This window comes from Oryza brachyantha, chromosome 4, assembly GCF_000231095.2.
Source record: "Oryza brachyantha chromosome 4, ObraRS2, whole genome shotgun sequence".
NCBI classification, from domain to species: domain Eukaryota; kingdom Viridiplantae; phylum Streptophyta; class Magnoliopsida; order Poales; family Poaceae; genus Oryza; species Oryza brachyantha.
In genome coordinates this window covers 8187255-8200513 of record NC_023166.2, presented here as the reverse complement: position 1 = coordinate 8200513, position 13259 = coordinate 8187255, and the positions used below count along the sequence as shown (strand labels likewise).

Below are 13259 nucleotides of genomic sequence, written 5' to 3'. Positions count from 1 at the left end.
CGCTAGTGGCCAAAAATATTAGGATTCCATCTTTTAATCATCTTGTAACGTAGACCGCTTAATGATAGGCGAAGATTTCGCTGACTAGTAATGATCATTTGTGACCAAAATATAAGGCTCCATCTACATGTGGTTTTTATTGCCAAGTCAAATTATTAAAGTCAAACATGCATTAAATTCTTCATTAATTATGTGAGACATAATTAAGAGAATTTAATAAATTAAAATACAAAATTTAAAGAATTTTGTAATTTTAATAAAGCGAGAAAGTAGAGCATGTCTTGAAATAATATGCGAAGGCATTTTATTTAAGACAATGAATGAATTTAGTAAAACAGGATATTTAATAATGTAAATATCATAGACATCAGGGACTAAAAAGTCAATTACATGAAGGTAATTACACTGATAAACTGCTTTTAGTAAATTTCAGGGACTAAAACTAATTTTAAACTAATATTAAAAATTAAACAGTAAGTGATAAAAAAATAAAACTGGTGGTGGGCCAAAATATGGAATTTCAGCCCACCACCATTAAGGGCGCACGGCCTGCTGGGGAGATGGGGGGGCCTTGGGCCAGCCCACTGCGCGCGTGCTAGAGGGGAGAGTCCTTGGGCCAGCCTGCTTGTTGCATCAGGGAGGGGTGGCGAGGCCGGAGGGGAGGGGGTTAGTCCCCACGACGCACAGACGAACGACGTCGTGGCCGCCTCCCCCTGGAAATAAACGCCGCCGCCGCAAATGATGCCTGCGCACGCCGCCAAGCCGCGTAAACGACGCCGCCCGGGCCCCATGCCGCGCAAGTCGCGCGTCGCCGTGCCCGGCCGCACCGTGGCCGACGACGGGCAGCCAACGCCGTGACCGCCACCGACTTGCGCCATGGCAGCCGTCGGTTGCCGTGGTCGTCGTCGTCCACGCTGCACCATCGCATGCCTGCACTCCGTCGACAGCGAGGAGGCAGCGACATGGTGACACTGGTGATGGGGATTGTGCCGGCGCATTCTCCCTGTACAGCGAACAAGATGTCGACCTTCTGTTTCACTTCTCTTCTCTTTCGCTTTGCGTTTGGTGGGAAAAAGCGAACCGTTGAAAATTGAAAAATTACGACAGAGGAAGAGAAATAGGTCGATCTTCTCATTCATCGTCAATCCATTATATATAGGGGAAACGGTGTGAACCGAGAGAGTATGATGTTTGAGAAACATCGTATTCTTTACAGAGAGAAGTTATTGAAGAAATATGTGAATCATGCTTCTCCTCCTTTGTATCTAGATAGATTAGATCTATCAGATCACTCCAAATATTTCATAACAGATACTACCTTTATCACAATAGGTGATTTATCACAATAGGTAAGGATTTCTAATTAGATTAGAAATGAATGGGAATAGGAGGGTAGATGGAGCTAAAATATGAACACTTTCAAATACAAAATGATTGATGTGATAACTAGTACTATAAATAATATTAAATTACTTATATTTTCGTGCAAGATTCAAATCACATGAATGATTCAACGCTGGAACGGAGGACTTTAGTCACGTGTATCACAAAGCATGAAAGACCACAGAATAGGGAAAAAAATCGAAAACCAATTTATGAAGGCCCACCGAAGTCATTACCAATTAGGCCCATGTAAGTCCACTATAAGGCATTACCGATAGGCCCATTACGGCCCAGCTAAAGCTTAGGGTTTCCTCGTCGCCCTCCGAGGTTTATCCTGCGCAACACATATATAAGCCCGCACGCCGCCGCCCCTCTCTCAGCTTCGCACTCCATTTTCCTCCCGCCGCCGCCGCCGCCGCAGCCGCAGCAAGCCAAGCTCGCCGGTCGCCATGGGTAAGCCCTCCCCGTCTCCCTCTCCGGTCCATGTCGATTAGCTCTCAGCCCCCCCCCTTCCCTTCCGGATCTAACCATTTTCGTGAACAATGGCTCCGGCCGGCGGCGCAGCCCGGATCAAGGTGCACGAGCTGAGGGGGAAGAACAAGGCGGAGCTGCAGGCCCAGCTCAAGGACCTCAAGGCGGAGCTCTCCCTCCTCCGCGTCGCCAAGGTCACGGGCGGCGCCCCCAACAAGCTCTCCAAGATGTGAGTCCTTCTCCTTTTCCCCTCGCTCTCGCTCGCGCTTGCGCTCGCTCTCGCTCTCGCTGACGCGTGGTTGGTGGTTTCTATTGGGGGTGGGACGCAGCAAGGTGGTGCGCACCTCGATCGCGCGCGTGCTGACGGTGATCTCGCAGAAGCAGAAGGCGGCGCTGAGGGAGGCGTACAAGAAGAAGAGCCTGCTGCCGCTCGACCTCCGCCCCAAGAAGACCCGCGCCATCCGCAGGCGCCTCACCAAGCACCAGGTATAGAATGCATCTATCTACCTTGCATTATTAGTTGGACGATGGATTGGTCAGATTGCTGCAAAATGATGTTGAAACATTCACTGAAACTTCTTATCCATCAGTGAAGGGGAGCCTTTTTCATTGCTAGAATGATAAGTAGGGACCATGTCTATGCCAATGTGATCTTTAGGGCATATAAGTTTATAGAACAGATTTTTATGGAGTGTGTTCTTCTGTGTGGGTTTTGTTGCTGGTGGATTGTGCTATGATTCTGTTTAGCTGTTTTGTGGTTCAATTGTCAGGTTAATTGTGATAAGCTGTTTGTAAATTGTTATATGATGATTGCTGCGAAGCTGTCCATCACTTGGTATGAATACACTTAATTATATAAATAATTGCTGCCTATATGAAGTCATTCAATGAGCCAAACTTGTTTAATATCCTTTTGGTCCACACTATTGATTTGGATTTGCATGCCTGATGTTCATATTCAAGATTATGGTTTAGTTCTTCTGTTGCTCTTTACTAGTTATATTCGCACTAGGATATGATAACATGGATTGCATGTCAGACTGTGTCCTTTTCTGTGCACCTATTTTAACCGAAACAAATTAGATTTAGAGTGTGGGGTTTATTTATGATGCACATAGGATTTTGATTGATTATATAAGTAGGTTTAATGTTGTTCCTTTTGAGGTCATGAAATCTTTCCTGGTTTAATTTGATCCAATTGCAGTTATTAATCAAATAGTTGGGACTCTTGGTTTGATGATTTGCTTTGCTGCTGTGCAGCTCTCTTTGAAGACTGAGAGGGAGAAGAAGCGTGAGAAGTATTTCCCCATGAGGAAGTATGCTGTTAAGGCTTAGTTTACTAGACACATGTTTTACCAGTCAAGTTTTGCCCAATTGCCTGAATTTGATGTTTTGTGTGGACATCCGTTGTCACCTAAGTACAATGTATTTGATCTACTGCATGAACTGCGTACTGTCTCTCCTTTGTGCGTCGTGATTTGGTTAGCCAGTCAGTGTTGAAATGTGATGGTTAGCTTATATGACAGGAGTTTCGACTAAACAAAGATAACATGGTTCAGCTTAGGGTTCCATGGGTACCAGATATCCATGGGAATTATGCCCAATGGGTATGAACGGGGTTTCAATTTTTTTTTTTATCTATAAGCATGTTCGTTTGAGACCCAAGAATTTGGTGGGCAGCAATTGGGTTTAATATTTTACATGTTGGTTGCCCATACTGGATTCAATATGGGTAAAGACAGCAGTCAACATGGTTTTACATTTTACTTGTGGGTAACCCATGCTCTACTGCTTGCAATTGCATTGTTTGGTTTTGATCTGTAGCATAGCGGAGCTTGTCTTAGGGCTTCATTGAGGTGAACATTAAACTATATGGCTTAATTCTAACATAATTACCTTAATATTCGTTCAAATTACCCAAGAATTATGAGCTGTTTATTGTGTCTGTAGCTAAATAATCTCAAGAATATGAATACTTAGTTTTTTGTAATCCTTTTCTATTCCTACGTGTAGTATATAATAGTTCGGTTTTACACAAGGTAAATAACCTAATATGGGTTCACGATCAATAGTGTCTTAAGAAACGAGAGTAAAACGGGGGAGGTAATCGTGAGATTTTTTTCTTGTAAATGGTAGACTTTTTTTTTTGGTAAGATGTAAATGGTAGACTGATCTATAGCATAGCAAAGCTAGTGTGCTAGGGCTTAATTGAGGTTCACATATTTTTATCTTGATGAAGTTTCAGCTGAACGTTGTTCATCTTGGATAGTTTTGCTGAAGCCTGATCTGCAAATTTCGGTCGTCTCTTAGCATGCAATCTGATCCACCTTATCGCCTTCTCAACAGAAGGGAAATCCATAACTAATGTGCTCCGAGTGATAATTATTTTCGTATCAATATAAATACTCCACGATACAACTTCGCACAGACAATACAAAATTTTATGGTATATATCATTTAATTCGTTTTTCCCTAATATCTCAGTAGGCTTATGATTAAGCTAGGTTTTGGATAATTTTTGCAATTCCTTCCAAACTACCTTGATTAAGCTAGCTTTTGGATACTATTTGCAATTATATATCAATTCTTTCCAAGCCACCTTCATTAAGCTAACCTTTGGATAATATTTGCAATTATACATGGGAGACAAATGACGAAACTAGTCTTTGTACATTGTCGTTGAGGATACTAGATGGATACCTCGGGCATGGGAGAACCGTGGAATAATATAGTAGGTATGAGTTCAAATTTTTTTCTTGCCTACTATATGATTTTTTCATGTGTTTTATATGTTTTTTGTCTTTATCAATTATCTATTCATAGGTTATAAATGATCGGGTTATATGGTGTATTTTTGATGTGATGAGATATAATTTACACTCTTGATGTATTATCCTAAAGCTAAAAGCAATTGAGGTGATGTGGCTTTATGAAAGGAGAGAGAATTAGCATTAATTACACTTAGTGGTTGTTGAACGTTTAGATTAGATCCAATGGCTGAAATTTATAGGTGACGTGGTTCAACCATAATTTAGCTTTGGGTCTTAACTTCATAGAAAGAAGGGATTTGCCAAAATAGATGGATATGGGTAGTTTTGCATTGGTGGTACATTGATCATATGTATGTCATTTCATATGGATACATCATAGCCTTGAGAAGACAGGCGTCCCTATGTTGTCTCTTGCCTAAGGGCATGCACAAAAGTCACTCAATAGGAGTGATCTTGGATGCCACGTAAAATGAAGCCATACTCCTTAATGCAGCCCGCGTAGTAGACCCCATCAATATTTTATGTTTTAGCCCTTCCTATTTTTTTATACACGCTTGAGTCTTTGTAAATAATATAGACATCTAAGTACATGTCGTAGAAGCGTGTAAATATATGCACCCTATAGATAGCACAGGTGTCCTTGGCAGAGCAAGCCTTAGTGTGGGCATAGGAAGCAGTAGGGAGGAGAGGAAGGTGCCACGAATGACCTAGGGAAGAAGCTCCAGGGGGAGACCCATGTGCTACGAGCTCGTTGGATTTGCTGGAGCACCAAAGGGGAGGAGGGGTAGCAGTCGAGAAACGTACTCGAAATCTGTCGAGAGCTCAATTTGTTTCATAGGAGGTCAATCTGTTGCTGCCAAGCTCGAACAACACCCAATCCACTGTTGTTGAGGTCGATCCATAATCGCTCGAGCTCAATCCGTCATCGTCCGCATAGCACTCGATGCCTCAGATTGATCTGTCACCGCTAGGCTTGATCTGTTTTTGGGGTTGCCGTTGAGCGTCTTGTCTGCCCATCTGGGTCACTGGGGAGAGAGGGTGGAAGCGGAGACTGGTGGGAAGCGAGAGACGCCTTTGGGTGAATGAGGAAACAAGCAAGCAAAGTATACAGGCGCGGGCCGCTTGGGTGCATAATATCATATTCCTGTGATATGGATGATGACGAATGTATGTGTCCCCCTTCTCCCGGGCTCAGTCCTCCTTTTATACGTCTAGGGGTTGCCACGGTGCCCCTTCCCTTGGGCTTGGTCCTCTTATTTCTTAAGGCACCATTCATATATCATATATAACAGTGTTTTAGTCTCAACTTTAAAGCCACCAAGAATTGCATGTGGAGTTAATTTGCCCATGGGAATCCTTTTGTTTGTTTGAAAGGTGATTACCATGGTGGAAATAATAATGAAGATGGAGAAACCCAATCACTTGCCATAAAAAGGCTTTTCTTCCTACCACCATTGCTCATTCTTGGGATACCGTGGAGAAATTTAATATTAAAAGAATCAAGAAGCAACATCATTCCTATTTAATAATCGGTAAAGCCCATGAGGGTGCAAAGGCAATGACCTTGCCTTTGACCCTGTTGCTACATAGTCACGAAGCAAGACCCTAAGGTCAGAGATTTGTTCTATTTGGCCATGCAAGTTTTTAATTTTTGACTGAACTCTAGCAGTGCTATGGAATGAGTAGAGAATAGGCTGCAAACAACTCCATTGAAGAAGAAGTATTATAACAGGAATTACAAAGCCCCTTTTAGTCCTTGCAAAAATGTCAACAAAAGTTGCACACTATGTCCATCCATCACTTGTACATAAATCTGTAGTAAAATGAACTATACATATTTACAAGGATTCTATAACTGAAACATTTTCTGAAAAAGAAGGTGAGGAACATGTAGGGTTTGAGGTTCTAGCAATTGCCTGAAGTAGCCTTGGCATTGGAGGTACGTTGATTTCAACTAGACCCTCGAGAATTTGAACCACTCTTCCCATTGTTGGTCGATTAAACTCATTGTCTTGAATGCACTAGCATGCAACCTTGAAAGCCTTTTTAGCCTCCTTCAAGTTGATGTCACCATGTAATCTATAATCAACCAAACCACTCATATCTCCATCAAGAAGCTTATGTGCCACAAGCATTGGAAAGTAAACATCATGGTCACCTCCACAAGAGCATGATGTGCATGAGTTCCTCCTTCCTAATATTATTTCTAGCAAAACCATCCCATAGCTATAAACATCGACTTTTGGCGTAATGGGAACACCACTAATCCATTCAGGCGCAAGGTAACCTATAGTTCCTCTCATTGTCGTCAAAACTCTGCTAAAATCCCTTCCCAAAAGCTTCGCCATCCCAAAATCTGCAATTTTTGGAACGAATGAAGCATCAAGAAGGATGTTTTCTGGTTTAATATCACAATGTATGATACAATCCTTGCAGTTTTCATGTAAGTAAGCCAATCCTCTAGCAATTCCAACGGCTATTTGGTACCTAGTATTCCAGGTCATTGTAGTGTTAGTCTGGAATAGTTGGTGATCTAGAGAACGATTTGGCATGAGTTCGTAAACAAGCAGCCTCCTATCACCCTCACAATAGAAACCAATTAGTTTAACCAAATTGTTGTGTCTGATGATTCCAATTGAGCTTACTTCAGCCCTGAATTGCTTCTCTCCTTGGCATGCATGGTCAAGCCTTTTCACTGCTACAGTTGTGGAATCACTTAGGGAACCTTTGAATGCTGAACCGAAACTACCTCCCCCAAGCCTCTCTGTGAAATTGTTAGTTACATGTTGCAAAGCAGTGTATCCAAGCACAATGATCCCATTGCATAGCTGAGAATCTTTGGCTGTGCCACCTGAAAATCTTGTTTTATTTCTCCAAATCATCACAAGTAGGATTAGTAGTAGCAATCCTAAAAAGGCAGAACATGCAAAAATAACTCCAATAACCATTCCTCTTTTATCGACCTCTTGACTATACAATTCTTGTGCAGCAAGACGAATGTATAGAGTTTGTCCAGCTGTATTGCTATTGTCACCACATTGGTTTTTTCTTATGTTGAGCAATCCATTGTGCCAAACAGAGCATGCACCATCGTTGAAGGAGTAAGCAGTGCAAGAGCAATTATTCAAGCAAACTTGTGCACAGTCACTTGAAGTTTTAGCACTTCCTAAATTCTGGGAATTTGGGGGCAATCTAACACATGGCATAGAATAGAATTTATCTGACGAATGAGTTATGGTTTTGTTGTTAATACAGTCTATAGGAGTATTTCTTGAGCATCCACCCGTTCGATCTTCCAGTGCCCAATCCTCTGGTGATGTTATGGTGAAGCCCCTGATACAATCGCAATTTGAGAGTTCGTTATCGATGCAAATTGTGAAAGGCCCACAAATTGCATAGACATCACATGGGGTTTTAGGGTTGGCAAAGATCATTGTCCAATCTTCTGATCCCTCAAACCAAAGGAACGTTTTTGATTGGCCTCTAACATCCAGTATATAACGACTAACAGTCTTCTCATCCATCAAATTATATGTGAAGTAGCTCTCTTTATCATTGTGAGTAAATGTTGTATTGAAGACAGTATGGCTTGCCATCTTAGGGATTGAAACGAAGTACTCTCCATTCCATGCACCACTAGACCAATATGGTATGAAAGAATCCAATGGTGTAAGCAAGGACTGATCAACACCAGCAGGGTCTAACTCTTTGCAATATGCACCGGTAGCTAGGTCTATGGAGTTCTTATTAGAAATAATACGGCGGTTTAGGCCAGTGATCTTGTCCCATCAAGCTTGGCCCCAGGGAAAAATGTATCAGTTGGGTAGTCAAAGCTCTGCCAGAAAACTTCTGAAGAGCTTGAGGGGTCTGTCAGGATGAGATTTTCACTGCTCAAGAGCACAACAATGGTATGATTATTGGAGGTAATCTTGGCTTGGGTAGACCAAATGATGGTCCTTGTTGACTGGTTTAGGACAGCAAGATTTCCATCATGGAGTATTGTCAGCTCCACTGATGAGGGATCATCCATTGGCTTATCCCTATTTGCAACCCATGCAGGGGTTTTCTTGGGGACCTGGTTGAACCATATCCCCAAGTACCACCTGCCTGCAGTTTTCTGATACCCTTTTGCATATGTAGAATCAAAGAAGCCAAGTGCGTACCTGCCATTTTTTGAGACGAGCTTGTCAGTTTCTGCAAATGTTTGGCCAGCTAAATGGTGTCCTTCACAGCAGAGTTTGCTGGGATGCATGGGGAGAACGCTAGTAGCAGAAGAATGAGGAGAGCCATGGTGAGCAACCTTAGAGGCCATGGTGAGCAACCTTAGAGTAGGTGATGAATTGATGATGCTCCCCAGTTCTGCTTTCATTTTATAGCAGGGAAATAACAACGTACTCCCTCTGGTTTCAAATAATTGACACCCGTTACTATTTATTTGGGAACTTTGATCATTCGTCGTTTTTGAAAAAATATTGTGTATATCAAAAACTATATTATATTTGTGATATATAACGTATAAATATACGGCAGTACAACTTTCACAAATCATTAACGGATCATTTAATTGTTATCAATGGTCAAAGTTGTAATAGTAATGGTCAAGAGTGACAATTAAATGAAGATGGAGGGAGTATTATATATAGCACATATATACATAATGTTGGGTGGAGGGCAGAATTAATGGTACAGAGAAAAATTGTTTCGAAGGTGATGTAAGATCTTGAAAATTTGTTTCTGTAAGATCTTTTGCTGTGAATTGAGAGACATCCTTGGTATGGCAACTACGTACGTGTGACAAATGGTATTGATTAATTAATACATACGTAATGTTACCTTTTCGCCAAGATTTTGATGGTGTCGTGATGCTTACGTACAACTATAGATGGCTGCCTGGGAGGTGGTGTATGTATTTACTGGCGAGTAAACTTAACTTAATAGTTGATGATAGTATAGTTAATATAGACTATTTATTTTTTAATCTCATAAATCAGATTTATTTTATATGTACTGCACATAGTAGAGTCTAAATTAGTGGTCGAGATTTGACGATAATACTAGTAGCCAAGTAGTATAATAGTAGAGAGCGCATTAGTGATACCCCTTTTAAGAGAGTTGGTGACACACACCAGGCACGTTCTTGCACACCAATACGATCGAAACACCAAAAACTTATCCGAAGAAATAAATACGTCCCAGCAAGCCACACGCATATCTATTAAGTGAAATTTTATCATTATTGAAAAGTATCTCTGGATAGCAAATTTTATATTTAAAATTTTGGTATCTCAACATACAAAAGTAATTAAAAGCACTAAATTTTACACTATAAAAATTATAGTATCTATCAGTATTTTCTTAAAAATAGTTAAACTGCTCAGCTACCAAAGTTGTACAAGTGTGTGAAATGCTGAAACTGATGGACACTGTCACTTAAACCATAGCGTCCGGGCGGCAGCGGTGACGGTTGAGCCAATTGGGGAGTAACTTTTACACAAGCGATGGATATTTTGACATTAATTTATAGCATTATCTTGTGAATCCCCAATATTTTGCAATTTTTCCTGAATTCTGAGACGAGTTATTCATCCGTTGAGTTTTTTCCCTCCGAAGGATGAAAGAAAATAATGCAAGAACGCGCACAGGTCTGTCTAGGCTTCTTAAGAAATTGAAATATTTACATATCCTGATGGTGAGCAGGCCAGTACACAGACAAAATATTCAACATACAGATGTCACCATGCATTTACAGCTTTGTCCATCGTTGCTGTTATTGCAACTAGTGCCCTGGTGACAAAGGCAGATGACAAAATCTGGGAGTCAATGTCATATAGCTTCCATGAACTGAGATGAAAAAAAAAACAGTTAAATGAATCAAAGAGGGCCTCTTTCAGAAGGCCTCAACCACGCTGAAGTAACGCGAATGCTTGCAATCTCGTCATTCTAAAAATTTTTGACTCCAAAATTAATAAAATAATGACCAGAGTGTCTACCATCTAATTATCATATTTTTATGGTGCCCTGCAGCAAATTCGTGATCTTCAGTGTTCACCGGCTAATTACTCTTTTTTCAATGTCCCATAGCGAATTTTGTCTAACAAAAAAGACTGAGCGACGTTTATGTGTCATCTCCCGACCTCCTTAGGGTTGCCACCCTTTGCGGGGCAGATAACCTCTCTCATGTTTTGATATACAACAACTATGAAAAAAATAGCAGCGCTGCAGCTCATAAAGCCTGTCCATGGTTACTTCTAAAAATTAGTTAAACCTACTATTCAAACCCTTAAAAGTTTAAGTCCTCTGTCCTGAACATATTTTTTTTTTATCAAACTCTGTCCTGAAAGTTACGTGAATAAACTGTACCATGGAAATTATCAAATAATCATTCATCAATTTAGTTCCAATCTATTATGTATTGTAACACTCATATCTGCATCCATCAAATCGATTTGTTTGGTTTCTAGACTATTAAAGGAATATCCATATTTGGCTTTCTCTATTAATCCTTCGTCAAAAGTGAAACGAAGCATCGTCATATGCAGTTAATCTAAGACATACGCAATACAATTCCAAAATGGGTCATATTTACTCCTAGAATCTGTTATCTCTGAAATTTGTGCCTAACTGGGGCTTCAAAAAAAAAATTGTGCCTAACTTAACGTTACTTCTAAACATGATTAAACCCACTTCCCATAATAAATATTTGCATCTTTTACCTAGAAATTTAAGCACAACTTGAACTTGTAAAATTTAAGCACAACTTGAACTTGTAAAGTTTCTGTATACTCTATAGGTACTTCATATATATAAATTTTTAAAATAAGATAAGACCCGACCTCTGTATCCATCGGATATACACAACCGCTAGTGGAATACTCGGGTTTTGTGATTACTTCCGATTGAATCTGGGTGGGCTGTGTGCACCGACCGCTACACTAGTCAACTGAGCATTGCCTAGATTTTTTGTTACTTCTAAACTTACTTAAAGTTACTTCTCAAGCCCTAAATTTTTACATCGTCTGTCCTAAAAATATCATGCTAACAAACTGTACCATGGAAATTATCAAATAAACATGAATCGATATTTGATTTTCTTTGTTGACCTTGCGTCAAAAGTGAAAGAAAACATAGTTAACTGTGTGCAGTTACATCTAATATACATGTACGGAGTAAATTGCATCGAAAATGGGCTATATTTACTCCCAAAATCCAGTATATCTGAAATGAATCAAAGATCGAGGGTCTCTTTCAGAAGTCCTCAACCACGAAAATGCTTGCAGATGTTGCAGGGTACGGTCTAGTGTCCCATCCTGACCATAAATCTGTGCAAGGACATCTGTGTACATATACCTTGTGGATTGACTGCTTAACACGAGTGATGATTATATCAATCTTGTCTTTTTGTTTTTTTCTTATGTTTATAAACTAAATTTCGAGTTTTTAACAGAGTTGTTTTTTGGAGTTTTTTTATTATAGTCTATTTTTTGGTCTTTAATTTTAATTCGCTAAGAACATGTATATAAACGTTTTATTTATAAAATATTTTCATTGCAAATATGATATTTGACTTTTTCTATGATAAAGCCAAAAGAGGAGCCTCTATTAATTACTATTAAGAGTATGTTCAAAGGTAGAGCCTATTTGATAAAGATACGTATAAAGATAGAGTCAGATATGGTTTCTTGATTAATGGAATAAAATGTTTTTTATTACGCTAGTTTCCTTTTTATCCACCGTCATGCAGGAAAATTTCCTTTAATAAATGCTAAGAGTCAACTCTAAGCCGTTGCCATGTATGACAACGGTTTTTCTCTCTCCTCCACGTCACTAAATTTGCTCGTGTGATAATTAAGAGAGTCAGCTCATAATTATCTTTGTACGTGCCCTAATAGGTGGTGTGAAACTTGCCGGTTGCCGTATGGCACATTTGCAGTTGAATTAGTGAGGCTCATTTCCTCGCTTAACTGCATGACAGGGATGAGCTTCTTTTTTAAGCTCACTTACCCTATTGTGATTGCTTTCTTCAAAAAAAAAAAAATCCAAGATAGATATGATTGTTGCACCAGATAAAATGTTTCCAAATTTCCAAAACATTACCTGACATAGAGGAAACCTGGCATGTTGCAAAAGTACTGGAAATTAAACTAAATTTATTCTTAAAAATACAAATTCATTATAGCTTTGTTCACGAAGCATATGGTTAATTTGCAAATGCAATTGAGTTTTTTTAATTATTTGCAATGGCATAGAATGTGCATGACATTATCTAATTCTATCGAATTTTTTAACAATTTTGGACGGCTCTAATTCACACAAGAAAACATTGAAAATTCGCACAAATAGAAAGGTAGCTAATGAGAAGGACAGACTTCTCATCAGTGCAGGGACTACACATCGAAAATAGATGGTAACAGGCTTCATTGCACAAGAATTTATTCCACAAACTAATAAAATGTGTATAAAGTCTATATGGCAGAATCAGTGAGAGCACCTTAATTTCATCCTATATCACTTACTCCATCATATGGATATTTGGTATACGTTTTTACAAGTAGATAATTATATTTCTAACACAAGGAAGAGAAACAAGTATCTTCCTGATTCTTTGAGATTTAAATTTTTGTCTTCCAGAAATAA

General features: G+C 39.7%; 1 protein-coding gene and 1 pseudogene across 1 annotated transcript; one reads left to right on the top strand and one right to left on the bottom strand.

Annotated features, from left to right (window-relative positions):
• Positions 1–1745: 1745 nt before the first annotated feature.
• On the top strand, positions 1746–3417 carry LOC102710585 (60S ribosomal protein L35). The gene is made up of 4 exons (XM_006653250.3): positions 1746–1836; positions 1948–2083; positions 2184–2340; positions 3115–3417. Exons 1-4 carry the CDS (start codon positions 1833–1835, stop codon positions 3187–3189), a joined length of 372 nt encoding a protein of 123 aa, XP_006653313.2. The 5' UTR covers positions 1746–1832; the 3' UTR covers positions 3190–3417.
• Positions 3418–6262: 2845 nt separating this feature from the next.
• Positions 6263–8993, bottom strand: LOC102710299 (annotated as a pseudogene).
• Positions 8994–13259: the final 4266 nt, after the last annotated feature.